General features: G+C 42.2%; 1 protein-coding gene across 1 annotated transcript in view; it reads right to left on the reverse strand.

Moving 5' to 3' along the window:
- The window catches only part of LOC311012482 (cadherin-18-like), a gene marked incomplete at its 5' end in the record, with an annotated part of 195,881 nt that overhangs the window by 91,113 nt on the left and 86,795 nt on the right, over positions 1 to 17,973 (reverse strand). The window contains one exon of the mRNA XM_084007943.1: positions 15,110 to 15,277. Within this exon, the coding sequence (XP_083864069.1) occupies positions 15,110 to 15,277 (168 nt within the window). The remainder of the gene's footprint in view (positions 1 to 15,109; positions 15,278 to 17,973) is intronic.

Raw genomic sequence — 17,973 nt, forward strand, 5'->3', positions numbered from 1 at the left:
TACATTCATTAATTATATCGGTTATCGGTGAAAAAAAACCAGGCCGGCCGATAATTGGTCAATCCCTATTTCATACACAAGGCAGACTCAAAGTGCTTCACATCATACAACAAAGTGGAAAAAAAATAGAAGAATTAAAAGAAAATAAAGGCAAAATTAAAAATGCATTACAGAAAGAAAAGGAGAATAAAAACATATTTGCAATAATTAAAAACAGTGCAGACATTAAAAGATTTAGCAGAAAGCTATGGTGAACATAAAAGTTTTCAGTCTAGTTTTAAAAGTGGTCAGAGTTGGGGCAAGTCTTCCATCTTCAGGAAGTTTATTCCAGCTATTTGTTGCATAGTGACTAAATGATGCTCTCCCGTGATTGTTGTTTACTCTGGGAATCACTTACAGATTGGTCTCAGAAGATCTTAGTGGTCTTAAAGGCTTATTTAGTGGGAGCATATCAGTGATATACTTCGGCCCTAGACCATGTAGTGATTTATATGTGAGCAGGAGGATTTTGAAATCAATCCTCTGACATACAGGGAGCCACTGTAAGGATTTAAGAATTGTTGTAATGTGCTCACATTTTTTGGTCTTTGTAAGAACTCTAGCAGCAGCGTTCTGAACAAGCTGTAGCTGCCTGACAGTTTTTTTCGGAAGACCTGCAAGGAGACCATTACAGTAGTCTAGCCTACTAGTAATAAAGGCATGTACAAGTTTTTCTAAGTCTTGAGCTGACATGAGCCCTCTAAGTCTTGCTACATTTTTTAGGTGATAGTAGGCTGATTTTGTTACTGATTTAATGTGACTGTCGAAATGTAAATCAGAATCCATAATAACCCCAAGATTTCTGGCTTTGTTTGAGGTTTTCAGGGACAGAGTCACTCTCTGTGTTGAATTACTTTAAACCTTTCTTTTTTAGCACCAAAAACAATTATCTCAGTTTTGTCCTCATTTAGTTGTAGGAAGTTTTGGCACATCCAGTCTTTGACTTGCTCAATGCACTGGCACAGAAGATCTATGGGGCGATAGTCGTTTGGTGATAGTGCTACATAGATTTGGGTGTCATCGGCATAGCACACTGCATGAAAAGTCGGATTTTCGTCCCTGTAAACGCCCGAAAATCTCCCTAATTTTCGGGAGTTAACGACAATTTACAGGCTGCGAACGCCGCGTTCGTCTGTGCCGAAAATTGTCGGAAACGAACCACAGCGAAGGCTCTAATTAGCATATGAATAGCGGCGAAACCCCGCCTGGCCAGAGATGGCTTGAATATCCTCACTCAGGATTGGATGAAACCACTAGTTTTAAACAAGTATAATCGCTCGTGATTGGTTGGCAGATCTGGTCATTATAAATGTAAAGCCAACCCACGTTGGTAGATCTGTCACTATTGGTCAACCTGATGAGTCATTATAAATGTAAACCCCACCCCCGTTGGCAGATGTGTTACTATTGGTCACACTGGGTCTTTTAAACAAGAATAATCACTAGTGATTGGTTAGCAGATCTATCACTATATATATATATATATATACATATATATATATACATACATACACACATATATATATATATATATACATATGTTTATATATATATATGTATATTTATACATACACACATTTATATTTATTTATTTATATATTTATAAATATAAATATGAATGAATTAATTGAGGAAAGGAAAAATTGCCAGGAGGAAGTATTCAAAGAAAGAGCTTTATTGACAACACAACACACAACTGTACAAATTTGCCCACACAACAAACAAATGAACTGGCGACATTCTGTCCGAATTTGGTCAATTTTACAGCCGCCTGCGGTGCGTGGCCCTGTACTTGGGAGTCTTCTCTAATCGCGACTGTAGAGTCGCACAGAGCTCGGTGAGCTCCTGGCTACGAGAGGATGGAGGTCGCACAATCCATCCAGACACCCCGCCAACGACGCCGTCCTCCTCATCAGACATCATGTCTGTGGTGGCGCACTTCCAACGGTCCGCCTCATCGCCAGCAAGCACACTCCGTCTCGCTTCCAGCAGCTGTAAAACAATCAATAAAGACAATCAGTACTGCGCGATGCACTGCGCATGGACACAAAACATCTATTAATGCACCTGAAAAATAGGTTTAGGTAGGTTTGGTCACATTGACCAAAAACGGATCTAATAAGTCTCTGAGCTGACGTCTTCACAGCTTCCGCCTGCGATGCGAGATCAGGCTGTGTGTGTCTGAAGCTCCTGCGTACCGTTTCATAGAATGTCTTACAGGCAGCTGGAAAACAATTAAATGAGTGGTATGAATACAGTTAAGATCGGTATCTACTGTTAACGCATCTATTTCCTTACACAGCAGAATGAAAGCATATTCTTTAAATCGTACCCTTACTCCGGTTCGTAGCGCCTACAATTCGTCTCCGAGTTGTGAAGACGGCGTACTGCTTCCTGTAAAAGACCAACATACACTTAACAAAGCAACTTAACGTTACACTGGTTCCTCTCTCTTGTTCTTTTACAAGGCTACTATGCTACTTTTAGCTTGGACTATTAGCTTTTAAGCTACTTTTAGCTTGGGCTTGCTTTGCAAATTTTAGCTTAGCTAGCAGTCACCGAACATATTCTTACCGCAATCATCCTGAGAGTCTCCAGCAGTCCTGGGACATCCTGAGAGTCTCCAGCAGTCCTGGATATAAGAATTATAACATTTAAACCACATTTTCTTAAGTGAAGCCTCTCAGAGCAGCATCCCTCCTGCCGGTGAACGTCTCGTCATCGTTCCCCCCACTGAATGAGGCGCCCGGTGTCTGCCGTCCCTTTAGCGGACAACGGTGCACGGCGTTATTAATCACCGTTAGTAAATATATAACCACGGTTTAACATAAGCACTATATTATTAGTTAACGTCGGTAAAAACGGCACATTTTCCGCTTCGCTTGCGCTCGCTAACCCCTAAATGGTAAATTAGCGTCAGTAGGCTAGCCGGCTGGAAGGACCTTCGATTCGTAACGTTAACGTACAATTCCAACAACAATAAAGTAACGTTCATTATCAATACGATTTAAAAGTCAGCTGGAAACGTAAAAGTCATGTTACAGTATACTTACATGTGTACGCGGTTTGTGTCGGGCTGTCGCCAGAATCACCGCAGTCGTCCGCCATTATCCAAAACTTGTGAAGTCAGACGAGCCGCAATGCATTTTGGGAAGTTGAGTAGATTTAGCAAGGTCCGCTGTACTCAGAAATTCTTGCCAATGCAGTATACATCCGGGCATTTCTCGCATGCACAAATTCACATACTATTGTATGTGAACGCACTACGTACTCAAATTTACGTCACAATTAAGTACGAGTAGGACGTTAGTATGGCATTTCGAACACAGCCGAGATCTATGATCTATGAACCCATCCTTGACCCTCTAGCAGAACTACGACCAGCCATTATAAAGCAGTTTATAGTTGTTAATGTTGTGTCAAAAGGTACTGCATTTAAACATGTTACTGCGCAAGTTTCCTGGCTTCATCCCCATCCGGACAGACATTTTTATGGAAAGCCAATAGAAGTTTGGAGCTTGCAGGGAACAGACACGTCATACCCAGCATCATTTCTGCCTGTTGAGCGCATTGCTGGGAGATGTGTGGTTAACACATCCACTGTGCATTTAAGCACAGAAAGGGTCACTGTAGTCATGCCACTATGCACAGTGGTTGAGCTCTAGGAGACTGTGATGTTGTTTGCATGAATGTACATTTTACCTTTGGGGCAAAGCCTGTTTAAAAGTAATTGTTGAAGCAAATTGTTTTGTGTATCTTTGAATGAAGATGAAATTAAGTTATATCTTTGAATGAAGATGAACTGAAGTTAACACCTTTCAGAAAAATGTCACCTGGGGGAAAACTCCCCCTGCTACCCTGATTTGCATTTGTATAGCTCACAGCATTTTCATTTACATGTTAAAGCCTCCCCTAGGATTACGGGGAGGGGGGTCATGGGGGGACAACTGCCAAGCAAGGCCCACGTCAATTCCCGGCAATTTACGTCAGTTTTCGGTGTTTCCTGCAAATTGCCGTTTGCAGTCGTAAACCTGAACTTCCACGTCAATTTACAGGGCCGCTAACTGACGAAAATCCCACTTTTCATGCAGTGGCAATGGTGGTCAATGTTATTATTTTGCATGATTTGTCCTAGTGGGAGCATGAAGATGTTGCATAAAGTCGGCCCCAAGATTGAACCTTGGGGGACTCCACACGTTACATTGGTAGGTTCTGATACAAAGTCGCCAATGGAAACAAAATAGTTCCTATCTTGTAGATATGACTTGAGCCAGTTTAAGACTGTGCCTGAGAGCCCCACCCAGTTTTCCAACCTGTCCAAAAGTATTGAGTGGTCGACAGTGTCAAATGCAGCACTGAGGTCTAATAGCATTAATATTGAAGTTTTGCCAGAGTCTGTGTTAAGACGGATGTCATTTACAACTTTAATAAGGGCCGTCTCGGTGCTATGAAAAGGTCGAAATCCTGACTGGAAGTTGTTGTGGCAGCCAGTTGAAGCCAGTAAGTGATTTAGTTGTTGGAGGACAACTTTCTCAATTATTTTACTTATGAAGGGTAGATTTGAAATTCATCTGTAGTTGTTGATAATAGAGGCATCTAGGCTCCGCTTTTTTAGAAGAGGTTTAATGACTGCAGTTTTGAAGGCCTTTGGGAAATTGCCTGATTGAATGGAGTTATTAACTATTTGCAATACGTCTATTGATAGGCAGTCAAAAACATTCTTAAAAAAGTTGGTAGGTAAAGCATCAAGGCAGCAGGTGGATGATTTTAGATTTGTCACCGTTTCCACTAGAGTTTTAGAGGCTATGGCATTAAACCTTGCCATCATTGCTGTGTTACTTTTGCCTGAACAGGGTGGTGATCCAACTTTTTTGTTTGAGATATTGATGGCGCGTCTGATGCCTTCAATTTTATTAGTATAAAAGAATGCAAACTCATTGCATTTCTGCGTGGAATGGAGTTTAGCTGGTATTTGTGTTGGGGGGTTGGTCAGTCTGTCAACAGTTGCAAATAGGGTTTTCGCCTTATTAGTGTTGTTGTTTATGATATTGGAGAAGAATGTTTCTCTCGCACTTTAACACAGTTATTTTGCACCCTTGTCATTCAAATCATCAATATGAAAATTAAAGTCACCAGTTATAACTAGGCAGTCAAAAACAGTGGAGATGCTAGACAATAATTCAGTAAAATCATCAAAAAAATTTGATGAATATTTAGGTGGCCTGTAAATAATTAACAGGAGAACTCTGGGAGAGCATTTCAACACAGCACAACGATATTCGAATGATGGAAAAACACCAAGTGACATCTGTTTCCCCTGAAATGTATTTTTAAATATAGCAGCAACCCCTCCACCTCTTTTCCCAGATCTACAAACATCAATAAAATTATAGTTGGGGGGTGCTGTCTCGATCAGAATGCTTGCACTGTTATTTTGTTCTAGCCATGTTTCAGTTAAAAACATAAAATCAAGTTTAGAAGTGGAAATAAAATCATTGACTAAAAATGATTTGTTATTAAGAGACCTAACATTTAGCAGACCCATCCTGATGGTGTTGACAGGCTTTGAGGTTGACTTTGATTTTGAGAGAACAGGAATGAGATTGTTTAGGTTAGCTGTGTGTTCATGTTTCCCAATGTTTACTCTCTTAGTAGTCACAACAGGAATGCAGAAGGTGCCATATTTTGATGTAGGCGACCTTGGGTCCAGCTGATAATGCGGTCTACTGCTGAACCCTTTTCTGTCTCAGTAATATTCAGAGCTGCTGTCAGGGTGGGGAGGGGGTGGCCATAAGGCGGGGGAGTGATCAGCGTCACAGCTGGGATGAACTGCTGGAGGTGGATGTTGACGCTGAGGGGGAGATCGCCTCGGTTTTGGCAACTTAGTTGCAGTCTTGGAAGAGGGGGTCCTGGGTTTTGGTGACTTAGTTGCAGCCTTGGGAGAGGGGGTCTGAGTAGGGCGGGGGGTAGGTGGGGGTAGCTCCTGGAATTCCAAGGGGGAGGAGGGGAGAGACAGGTTTATTGGAGGGAGGGAGAATGACGAAGACCTGGATTGGGATTTGGGGGGGGTGGGGGAGGGATCCACATTCAGTCCTCCTTCGAAGTTTCTGATAATCTGAGTAGATCGGAGGGTAGGTGGGGGTAGCTCATGGAATTCCAAGGGGGAGGAGGGGAGAGAGGTTTATTGGAGGGAGGGAGAATGACGAAGACCTGGATGGAGATTTGGGGGGGGTGGGGGAGGGATCTACATTCAGTCCTCCTTCTACGTTTCTGATAATCTGTGTTTCGTCTTCCCTCTTTGTTGGTTCCTCTCAAGAGATGCAGTTGAGAGCCATTTGTTGAGCCAAAACAGTCTACTGAATGTCTCCGCTCCTCTCCCGGTCGGGGGCAGAGGGCCACTGATGAAAACCTCAGCATTCACAGAGCTGACTGTTTCAAAGAGTTTGTTGAAGTCCTCTCTCAACTCTCTTGATTGTTGTTTTTCAATGTCATTAAATCCAATGTGCAGAATGATATTTTTCACAGAAGGGTGTGCAGCCACAATTTCCAGGATTCTTTTTTCCAAATCAGACACCGTATCCTTCGGAAAGCAGAGTACTTTGATGTTATTACTGCTTTTCATATCTTTTACAGAAAAGTCACCCACAATCAGATTTTCAGGCCCTGTCGTTAGCTTTCTCTGTGGCTTTAAGTTAGCAGGTCTTACCCTGCTGCGTGGTGGTGGGGAGTTATCCAGGCAATCAGAGGGGGATCCATGGTCCTGCAGCAGTGGAGCAAACCTGTTCTTTAGTTGAACAGTTGTCTGCTGGGGAGGTTTCTTGGTAGCTCTCCTCTCCCCAGCTGTCCGCTGCTGTGTCCTACGAGGCAGGGGGGTTGAGGAGGCGCTGTGCCTGGATGGAGATGGTAACGCAGGCCAGCAGGTCAGATCACAGATATCGGGGCGCTGGGTCCTGCCAGTTATCCGTTCTCCCATGTCACAGGGAGATGGTCTTCTCTTTGGCTTTGCACCAAGTGTGTTCCAGGGAGGATTATTGCTGGTAGATTTATTACCATGTACAGGATCCTCCCGTTTCTTCATAGCTTCATTATTGCTACTTAGCTGGGTTCTAGCATGCTCCTGTCCACTGTTTTGAGTCAGTGCTAGAGTGGTGTTGTTCCCACAAAGTCCATTCACTTCTACATTTACTTCTAACCGATTCATTTTTGTTTCCAGCAGTAAAATCTTCTGTAGGAGTTTATGGTAATCTTCCGTAGAGAAGGGAGGCATCTTCTGCTAATTACCTTTAGCAGGCTCAGGCTTATCTTGTTTGGTAGGCCTCCTCGCGTAGCATTGAGGAAGTCGTCAAAATATTGAAAAATGCCTGTTTTATCTCAAAGAAAATATAATCCCACTGGTTTTGTAAGTATCCAGGAGCTGCTGCTCTTTGTTTCTTATTGAGGAGAAGCAGATAGCAAAAAATAGCAGAAAATCGCAGGCAGGGGTGAGAGTAAAGAGGAAAAGCGTCTGCACTGTAGGAAAGCCGGAAGCAAGTCTATGTGAACATATGTGTTGATAGAATGTTTGAAATAAAACCAACCTTGCATTTTTAAGGATTTATGTCTCAGCAGCAGCAGCAGCAGCAGCAGCAGCAGCGTGTCATACTTCCTAGTAGGCTATGGCAGCGGCGGAGTGATATCACCTAGCACTTATAAGTTACCGGTTCTATAATAGTTTGTTTACCTGCTGTCATTGCTACAGACGCAGAGTAGCCTGCAGTGCTAGTTTCTTCAATCTCACAGAAATGGCCACTTTTGGAGAATTTACTGAAACTTTTGAAGACTCTGATGAGGAGTTTTTTCCCACCCAATCCCAACCGTACCTGTACGAGCCTGAATATACAGAGGAAGAATTGCGAGAGAGGGATGCTCAAAGTGAACGTGAACGAGCGTCTGTGGAGACCGAGATAGCCCCTGCTGGAGCTGAGAACCAGGACCGAACAAATGGAGACTGGTGGTGCCAGGAGGGAATCCCCCGCAACGCGTCCAAGGGTTCATGGGTCTATGGACGGCGCAGAGGTCCGGCTTCGTGGTGCGTAATTGTGTCTTCGCACGGGAGTGAGCTCCAAGGGCTTTTCAGACAGCCTTGGGGGCACAAGTGCAGAGAGTTCGGCGGTGTTGAGCCGCGTGTTTACCGACTGGATTGCGTGTTTGAGTGAGGACCAAGGGCTTTTCACCCAGCTCTGAGGGCACGAGGCCCGAATATTCGGCGGTGTTTATGTGTCTATTTACCGGAGGGAATCCCCGCAACGCGTCCAAGAGTTTACGGTTCTCCGGACGGACCAGGTTCGCGGTGCGTAATTGTGGCTTCGCGTGGCCGTGTGCTGCCCGGTGTTTGTGTGAGCTCCGAGGGCTTTTCAGACAGCCTTGGGGGTATAAGTGCCGACAGTTTGGCCCGGTTCGATTGCCTATTTACGGGCAGTATTTCGGGCTGCGCGTCTTAGAGTTTTGAGTCCAACGGAGCAAAGTAAAGTTCCGCTGCTGCTGAGAAACTAGTCCCTCAAAAAATGGATGATTCATGTGATGCGAGGTTAGTTTTGTTTAAAATATTATTCTATCAACACACATATGTACATCGACAGTCTAGTGTTTTAATGGATTTGCCTCGGGTGCACTGTGGAGTGGGCAAGACATTTTTAATGCTTGTCTATCTAAGAACCATTGACTCGCGCTAGCTATAGCATAAGCGAACTCGGCAACTGCCCTCCCTGCCTCCTAAATCACACATGCAGATAAGGGGGGCAGATGTTATTCTCTTGAGTTAACAGCTTAAAGTCAGTCAAGACCATGTTTGGAGCAAAGCTAAGAAAGTGATCATTGATGCTTCAAAATTATAGTCTAGATATGTACGTAACACATGATAATTATTATTTTTTTAAGATTATTTTTTATGGCTGGAGTGCCATGCAAGCCTTTTTATTTTTATTGATTTATGCAGAGAGAGACAGTGTGGAAAGGGGAGATAGAGGGGGAAGACATGCACGAAAGAGATTGCCGGGCCGGGAGTCGAACCACTGATCTCCGCGCAGTGATAAGCGCGGAGATCAGGCTTATCCACTGCGCCACCGACCGCCCCACACATGATAATTATGACATTCTGTTTAAATCCAGTGCTTCTGCGACCCAGAAGTTCGAAGTTAAGAAAATGTGATTCATCCACAAAAGTTACGTAGATCTCTACTGCTCTCAAGTGGCCAGAGCTAAAATGAATCATCTCCCAGTCACCTCGATATATCAAGAGAGAATCTACCGTAAATCCTCTAATATAGGCCCGGGCTTTTATTTACTCAAGCGTATCGCGGCCTAGGCCTTTATTGGAAGGAGGCCAGAATAAGAGACAGGCCCCTATTTCTATTTGAGCAAAACAGACTACCAGTAGAATTAAACCAGATTTTATGTCTATTTGAACCTATAAAATACTAGGTGCTCCGCAGCTGCCATATCACGGTAAACAACGTTTACAGCTTGCCAGTATTGCACGCTTGGTGGGCTACTACTAGGAGGATGATTGACAGGCGCTCTCCTTCATACAATCACGCCCACACTTCATGGCTGCACCTGATTGGACGATCGCTTTCACAGCTGTCCTGTCTGCTCCCGGATTTCAAACAGACCAACAAGGGCGGCTCATTTGGAAAACGTATTTTACGACAATAGTTCACCGAAATGTGTTTCTAATAAACATTTTATTCGAGAAATAAGCTATGCAGTTGCTGAATATGTCTTTATTTTAGATAGACAAGATTCAGTTTACATTTACATTTAGGTCATTTAGCAGACGCTTTTGTCCATAGCGGCTTACAATAAGTACATTTGTCAAAAGAAGGAAACAAAGAAACCACAACATATCATTGCCGATGAAGAGCTAAAAATAGAACAAGTGTTAGGTCCTCGTCTGAGTAAAGTAGTAGCTGTTCAGCAAAGATACTTTAAGAACAACAGTGCTATGATCAAAGTGCTATAGGTAAGGTTTTTTTTGGGGGGGGGGGGGTTAGTGGGTCATGCTATGTAGAGTTGAGGTGAAGTCTGAACAGGTGAGTCTTGAGCCTTTTTCGGAAGATTGCAAATTACTCTGCTGTCCTGACATTGGTCGGGAGTTCATTCCACCACTGAGGCGCCAGAACAGAGAAGAGTCTGGACTTTGCTGAGCGAGATTTTTTTTAATTCAGCGATGGTGGTACCAGCCGGCCAGCTGAAGTAGAGGAGCGAAGTGCTCGCTTCGGGGCGTGTGGTTTGACCAGTGTTTGAAGGTAGATGGGTGCCGTTCTATTGATGGCCCTGAAGGCCAGTACCATCGTCTTGAATTGGATGTGTGCTGCAACAGGGAGCCAGTGGAGGTCACGGAGGAGGGGGGTGACATGGGAGAATTTGGGTAGATTGAAGATAAGGCGTGCTGCAGCGTTCTGGATACGCTGCAATGGTTTAGTCGCCGAGGCCGGGAGTCCAGCCAGGAGAGAGTTGCAGTAGTCAAGGCGGGAGATGAACCAGTACTTGGACCAGGAGTTGCGTTGCATCCTTTGTGAGGAATGTCCGAATCCTGCGTAAACGACCTTGGACGTACGTTCGGTTATACTGTAAATGTGCCATGTTACGTGATGATGATGTGAAATGTACTTTTTGAGATCAGCTTTGACCATAATGGCGAGATGGTGTGTTCGAGTGTATAATGGTTATAGGATCGCATTTATAATAGTTTAGTCATATAGCTTCGTCATAGTTTAGTCATGTTAGCATCTGGAATGTTGGTACCATAAGCCACAGTCCTGTCTGCTAGGTCCTTGAGGGCACCCCCTACCCCATCAGGGGCTCCCTTGCCATGTGACACCTCTGTGAAGTTCCAAGTGACATATTGAAACCCCCTCATGAAAGGCACTGTTGAAGCCAGATAAAACGCTGTTTTGTTGCGGTACTGGGAGGTTGGTCCATCTGAAATAAAATGAATATGCCTGACTGCTGGATGCTCCTCTCGGATAGTCTTCAGCACAGGATCAAGATGAGCCCATGTTGCAACGGCATCATGCTTCAGGCACGCTGACAAGGAGGCAAGACACTCCACACGTCCCCCACTCAGGTATTTGACCCCAGTATGTAATGTCACTTGCTGGTTCCCCCCACCAAAGTGGGTGTCTTTGACTTCCCGACTGTACTTGCAGCTGTAGTTTTCACTGTAATCTATGTGGACAACCACATCCTTCTCAGTCAGGCTGTCTCTTAGTGACTTAAGCCTCTGAAACTGCTGCTGGATGTTGTACACATGAATGGCAAATTTGTCAATATTATCTTTAGCGAGGTCAGCAAGTTTTTCTATAGATGTGTGCTTCTTCTCAAGTACGGTGTTTTTGACTTGGAGCTCCTCCAATGCATCATCTCTTCCTTTTTTCACCATTGGATGTGTTTGGGTGACCCACTCGTCCCAGGAAATGATGTTTCCCTTGGTTGACGGATCAATGGCTGTAGGGAGGGTTTTTTCTCGACATTTAATGCACTGTCTGTACATGCATTCCATGTTGCTTGTACTGCAGACACAAGACTCAACTACCTGAGTTGTAGAAGAGGTTGCAATAATACCAAGCTGGTGAAGCTTCTTGATCTTAAAGCCAAAATTCTCATGGGTCTTACAAGCACATGTTTCTCTTTGTGAAACTTTGGGTTTAATGATCCAGAAGGGCTTTAGTCTACAGAACTGTGCCCTGGACAGTTTGTGCCGTGGATACTGTCTGAGAAATTTAGTGTGGAGTCTATCCATTGTGCCATTCAATGCCCTCTTCAATACCTGTCCTTTTTTGCGGGCCTCGCCAGTTTTGCCATTTATGACGGTTGAGTTGTCATCCTGGTGCAGGAAACGACTTACTAAATTTCTCATCAGCCGTCTCTGGCTGTTGTTAGGCAGGGTCTTGGCGTCTTTCTGGTGGGTGACTCTCTTCTCACAGGTGCTACGGGGTGGTCCTTTTGCTTTTTCTTGCAGCCTTTTCATTTTTTTCTTGAGATTACCAATTTCTCTTGTCTTTATTTTAAGCTCCTCTTTGGGCTTGCTTAATTTTGACCTTAGTGAAGTGATTGTTGCCTTCCTTTTTCTGCCTGCTTTAGGGGTGGAGGTCTGCACTGCAGTTGGGCAGTTGAATGGCAGTTGTATGGGGTGCGGTGCTACCTGCACATCTTGTACCTCTACAGCATCGGACTCATTGCTAGAAGGGGGGGTCAAATTCAAGATTGCACTTTGTGCTTTTGTTTTAGCATAGTACCTTCTCGAATTTTCTCTCCATTGTTTTTTTTTCTTTTCATGTTGTTTTACTGTCAGGTCTTCCGTTTTTTTCATTCCATTTTGTTTTCTTCTCTGATACCTGAAAGTGCAATACACATGATCAGAACATAGAATAGCAACAATGTAATGTTGTTTGACTAATTGATTTAAATAATACAAGGGCTGTCCAGAATATAATTTGTTTAGCTTCTGTACCAATCAACAGTGAGCATTTGAATACTCAGCAGCAGGGGTGAGGGTGTTGACTCTCACACTGAGCTGAAATGGAAAGTTGAAAACTGAAAATTCAATGAATGAATGAAAATCTGAATAGTTGAATATTCTGGTCCAGCCTTATAATACCCCAACAAATGCACAGTAAGTGAGAGGGCAAAGTAAAACAACCAATTGGACTTGACTAATGAAGCTTAATAACATGATGGATAACACGTCAACAACAGTTGTGCATGACAAGACCTGCTGAAATCTCTTTTTCATCTCTGACTCCTGACCTTTCTCTTTCCTTACGCCTGTACTCCTCCAGGAGTTCTGGGTTGCTGTAAATCCTGTCTCGATGCTTTTTTAACCTAGCATTAGCTGCAGCTTTCTTTTTTACACTAGCCTTAATCCTGCAATACAATTCAGCAAAATATCAAGTTAATATGTTATATTTATATTATGTCGAACCTTTCATACAATTAATGCTGCACACTGCTTCACAATAAGGGAATTGTGTGGTATATTTAGCCATAGAATGAACATAAAAACTGAAATAATGCCTAGCTCTTCATTTTGTCTTCATTCACTTTCAGGGAAAATGCAATTGATCTACATTACTGTGTCAGTGATATCCAAAAGGGTTTGGGTAGTTTAGGTAGAGTAACTGAACCCCACTCCCCCCTCCTCCCAAACCAACTGCTCTGTAGTCTGTGGAGAGGAAGGGGCGTGTCTTATGTTAATACAAATTGTATTAATTAATGAAAATCTGAATAGTTCAATATTCTGGTCCAGCCTTATAATACCCCAACAAATGCACAGAAAGTGAGAGGGCAATGTAAAACAACCAATTGGACTTGACTAATGAAGCTTACATTTAATAACATGATGGATAACATTTTTCTCGTGCTAGAGGCCGAAACTGTGGGGTTTAGTTACTCTTTATATGTAAAATAAGATGTAAAATAAAACACACTTCATATTAATAGTAAAAAAAACAATAATTCACTCAAATAAGGGCAAATGATCACTACCGCAACAGGGATTCTCTCTACCGCAACAGGCATCACATTGTAGCGGTGTATGAGATGGGTGTTGCGGAGGATGAGGGGTTTTGCTAACAATGAAGAAGCCATTATGACTTAGCAAAAAAATGTTCATGGTTCATGCTAGGAACTTATTCACCATCATATTGATAAAATACTGTTAAAAAAAAAAAATTTCAAACAAGTAATATTTCATGTTGCGGTAATGAGAATCAATTTTGTCGCATACAGTGAAGTGGGATGTTTTCATTTTGTGAAAATTTGAAGAGACTTAGCCTACCTGGTATCCATCTTGTAGCTTCTCTTCTTTGTGATGAATCATGGGAGAATTAAACTTCATTTAAAAAATATTGTAGCCTTTACAAGAACATGAAAAATGTTGCGGAGGATGAGAACTGCATGCACGGACGCTGTGTTTTTTCACAAAAAAAATTGAATTTGAAGATTAAGTTGTATTATGCTCAATGTTTTATTTAACCACAAGACATGAGGAACAATATGCATTTTGTTTCAGTGATTTTGTTTGAGTTTTTTCAGTCTAAAATTCAATCAAAGATCCATTGGAGTTAGGGTGGACGCATTGCTTAAAACGCATTGCTTAAAACGTGTTAAAATACAATAAAAATGAACTTTTAAGTGTAAATGACACACTGTCCAAGAAAGACCATGACATTATCTATAATAGAGTGTTTTTTTTTTGTTATACTAAATTATGACTTTTATTTCAAAAACATCATGGCCATAGTATATCATTGATTTTGTGAGAATGACCCAAGTGATCCCTCTAGTCTTAAGTTATTACTACATGGGAAAGCTTTTACTACCACGAGAAAAAATAATTTTGTCACCTCACTGGTTTTTCCAAAAAGTAGAGTCCTCTTTACATGAATGAGTCTCATGCAGAAATATGCAGTGTGCCTTCAGTCCTTTGGAATAAAAAACATAACCTTGCGTTGTGTGTGTTATATTTGAGATGTAAATATTCTTAAAAGAAGAAGCTTTCTGCTTCTATGCACCAATGGTTTGGAACAAACTCTCAGCACATATCAGACAATTGCTAGCTTTAAGAAACACCTTAAACACTTCCCACTTTTGTTTCTATTGTTTGTCATTTTTTCAATATGTATTCAATTTGTATGATGGATTTGTATTTTAAAGACGTTTTTAGCACTATTATCTTTTTTTACTATGAGTATTAGTCTTACTTTTATTACTTAATTTATTTATTTTATTATCTTATTTGAATTCCCCCCCTTGCTTTCTGTTTTAACCTACTATACCCATAGATATTGATCAATATGGCAAAGATCCCTCTTATTACTACATGGTAGAGCATTCACTACCATGAGTTTTAATTCCACCTGTTTTAATACCTGTGTTAATACTTTGATCTGCATGTTATGTCATGAAAGCTGCTACATGTGGTTTCTTTGTTTCCTTCTTTTGACAAATGTACTTATTGTAAGTCGCTTTGGACAAAAGCATCTGCTAAATGACCTAAATGTAAATGTACATAAAAACAATCACTTACTCTGTAGGAACTTCGGTGGGTTGTCATTGACATCAGTGATGGTGATGTTAACAGTCGTAGATCCAGATAGTCCTCCGACCGAGCCCGCCATGTCTTTGGCCTGGATCACCACAGCGTAGTGATCCCTGGTCTCCCGGTCCGTGTTGGACATTGCTGTACGGATGATGCCTAAGGTAGACACGAGAAGAGACAAATATGGAGCAAGCTGAATGGAAAACACTGTTTGGTGAAAGGATTAACAATGTTCATCCTTCAGCTACTAAGGTATGCCATCTGATTCATGTCCCATGAAGTTGAATACATCATTAACTGACTCAGAATGATGAAGAAAGCTTTGGTCATAATTAAACAATTTAGTCATTCCCGTTATCAGGGTTCAATGTTAATCTTTTGTCCAATCAGGCAAATGGGTGAGAAATCTACTTGGCCAAACTGTTAGCTGCCCCAAAATTATTATCTATAAATGACTGTATTTATCAGCCTTCTGGTAGTGACTGATTGTGCTATGTATAAGCTGGAAGGCCTGTTTCTGCTTCCTTGGCCTACTCACACAATGGACTGGCACCGGCCAGCAAAGCATTTGCTACTGGACAGTGACGACATAATGTCATACCACAATGAATTAAAAATAATTAAACAATTAAATCAAATCTGAATAACAAACATAATAACATGATAGGCTATTTGTGTGGTCATTGCATTGAACTTTGCACGGTCAGTCTGTGACCTTTCCTCACCCCTGTCATGCCCACAACACACCTGAATGTGGGGTTTGTCGGGTCAAGTGTCATCACCATTGACCTCTGAAGTCTGTGTGGCAAATTAGTTAAATAGGGGGAAAAAACTGTTAAAAAATGAATGAAAACAAATGTCACTTTAGAGTTTTTTCGGAAGAGGTATGGGAGATAAAAAGAATGATGATGATAACACAGAGACAGCAGAGGTAGAGGCTGCAAAACAGAAGGAAGCTTCTTCAATAGGAAATCATTGAGTTGACCTAAAATAAGGCTTTATTGCAATTGCTGAGTTACATGCCCCCTGTGTGAGATACCTTGTGTCCAAGCACTCTCTACAAATGCTGCTGCTCCGAGCAGGGGCGCCACCAGGGATTTTGGGCCCCATGAAAGATATCACACTGGGCCCCCCAACCAGGCACCAGCGACGCCAACCAAGTGCCATTTCTGTAACGGGACGTCCAGAACCCAACCGACCCATTTAAACTTTAAATACCTACCTCAATAACTCTACTCATACAAGCTTGCAACTATCTTTAAGTCCAATACTGGGGCCTGTACTACGAAGCAAGTTCAACATACCCAGGATATCTTTCAGAGATCCATCTTAAGTAACCCTAACAAAGGCAATCGGAGATAAGCGGTCACACGAAGCTGGTTATCAACTCGTTAACTCAACCCAGGGTTTACCTGTCCAGCTATGAGCGTGTGCACATGAAAGAGGCGGCGTTTGCAGCATTTGACCAATCACATACATGGATCACGGCAGCGGAGCGGCGTATTTCATGTACGAGGAGCGAACCATAATCATACAGAAATAAGAAGAAGTTAAACATATAATACAGGCAAAAGCAACAGTTTCAGCTGGCAAAAACTCACCGACTGTGTGAATGTGGAAGTCATATTAATAGTATTAGTAGTAGTATAATATGACTACCCCATCATAAGGGCACTACTAGATCTGACTGATTAAATGATAACCTTAACTTCGCTCATAGCTTAGTGGTAGAGTTACCGCCCCATGTTACGAGGCTCCTTGCAGCGGTCCCGGTTCGAATCCGCCCTTCGGCCGTCTTTTAAATCATGTCGTCGCTCTCTCTCGTCCCTTTAACTCTTACGATGTCCTTCCGCAATAAAAGGCCAAACATATAACTTTAAAATTATGAATGTGTTACTTGGATGTATTCTTATAACGTGGTTTATGACAATATCAGCCTCAATCTTTCAGCTGCAATACCGGCGGTGTAAAACGGACTTGGGAGCAAATCAAATAAATATAAAAACATAATTCAAAGTGGTAAGTAGGCTGCACGCTGACACAGAAAAGTCTTTCCCTCCAATGAGAATCTGTATCTCTCATATAAAACATCGTCAGACACAGACAAAAGGGTTTTGCCGGTCTCTGTACACTCTATAGTTCTCCTATGAGACCCTCTCACGATCCACCGAGCTTCTTTTTTTTTATATCCGCGCACCAAGACAGCTGATTGGTCAGTCGGCGGTGTGTTTCTCCACGTTGATCTCTTATCAGGAACATAACCTGCTCCGGAGCAGGTTAGCACCACAGCGTAAGTTACCATGGCAATCTACCCCCGTAAGAAGTGAACCAGCGTCGTAGGACGGAAAACCCAGAGTTAACGCTTAAGTTACCTCGCTAAGCCCAAATCCTGCTTCATAGTACAGGCCCCTGAAGGACTACAATATTTACTCACACTGAGCTGTGAAAATACAACACTGTGCAAATGTTCAACATTCTGCAGACAGTACAATTCTCTATACGATGCAAGGCTAATATTCTGAAAATAAATCTGCTACAGGCCATCTTTTATGGTGAAAATGACATTTTTATTTTTTTTAATTCTTAAATGAAAAAAATCTCAACATCAATGCATAACTGAAATAAATATAACTCTTTAAATTAAAATAAATTGCTGTTCTGTGTAAATAGTGCAGCAGATTAATTGCACATTTCAAGAAAATCGTTCACTTTGGTATAAAAGCATGAAATTTGGCACAAATACTCTCTAAGGGTCACTTTTTGGGAAAAAGTCGTTGGCCACCCAAAAATTCAAATTTTTTTCAATATGGCCGCTATTTCTGTCAAATGCTCATTATGTCAATCGTTCAAAC

Source organism: Eutrigla gurnardus (genome assembly GCF_963514095.1).
Source record: "Eutrigla gurnardus genome assembly, chromosome: 4".
Lineage (NCBI taxonomy): Eukaryota > Metazoa > Chordata > Actinopteri > Perciformes > Triglidae > Eutrigla > Eutrigla gurnardus.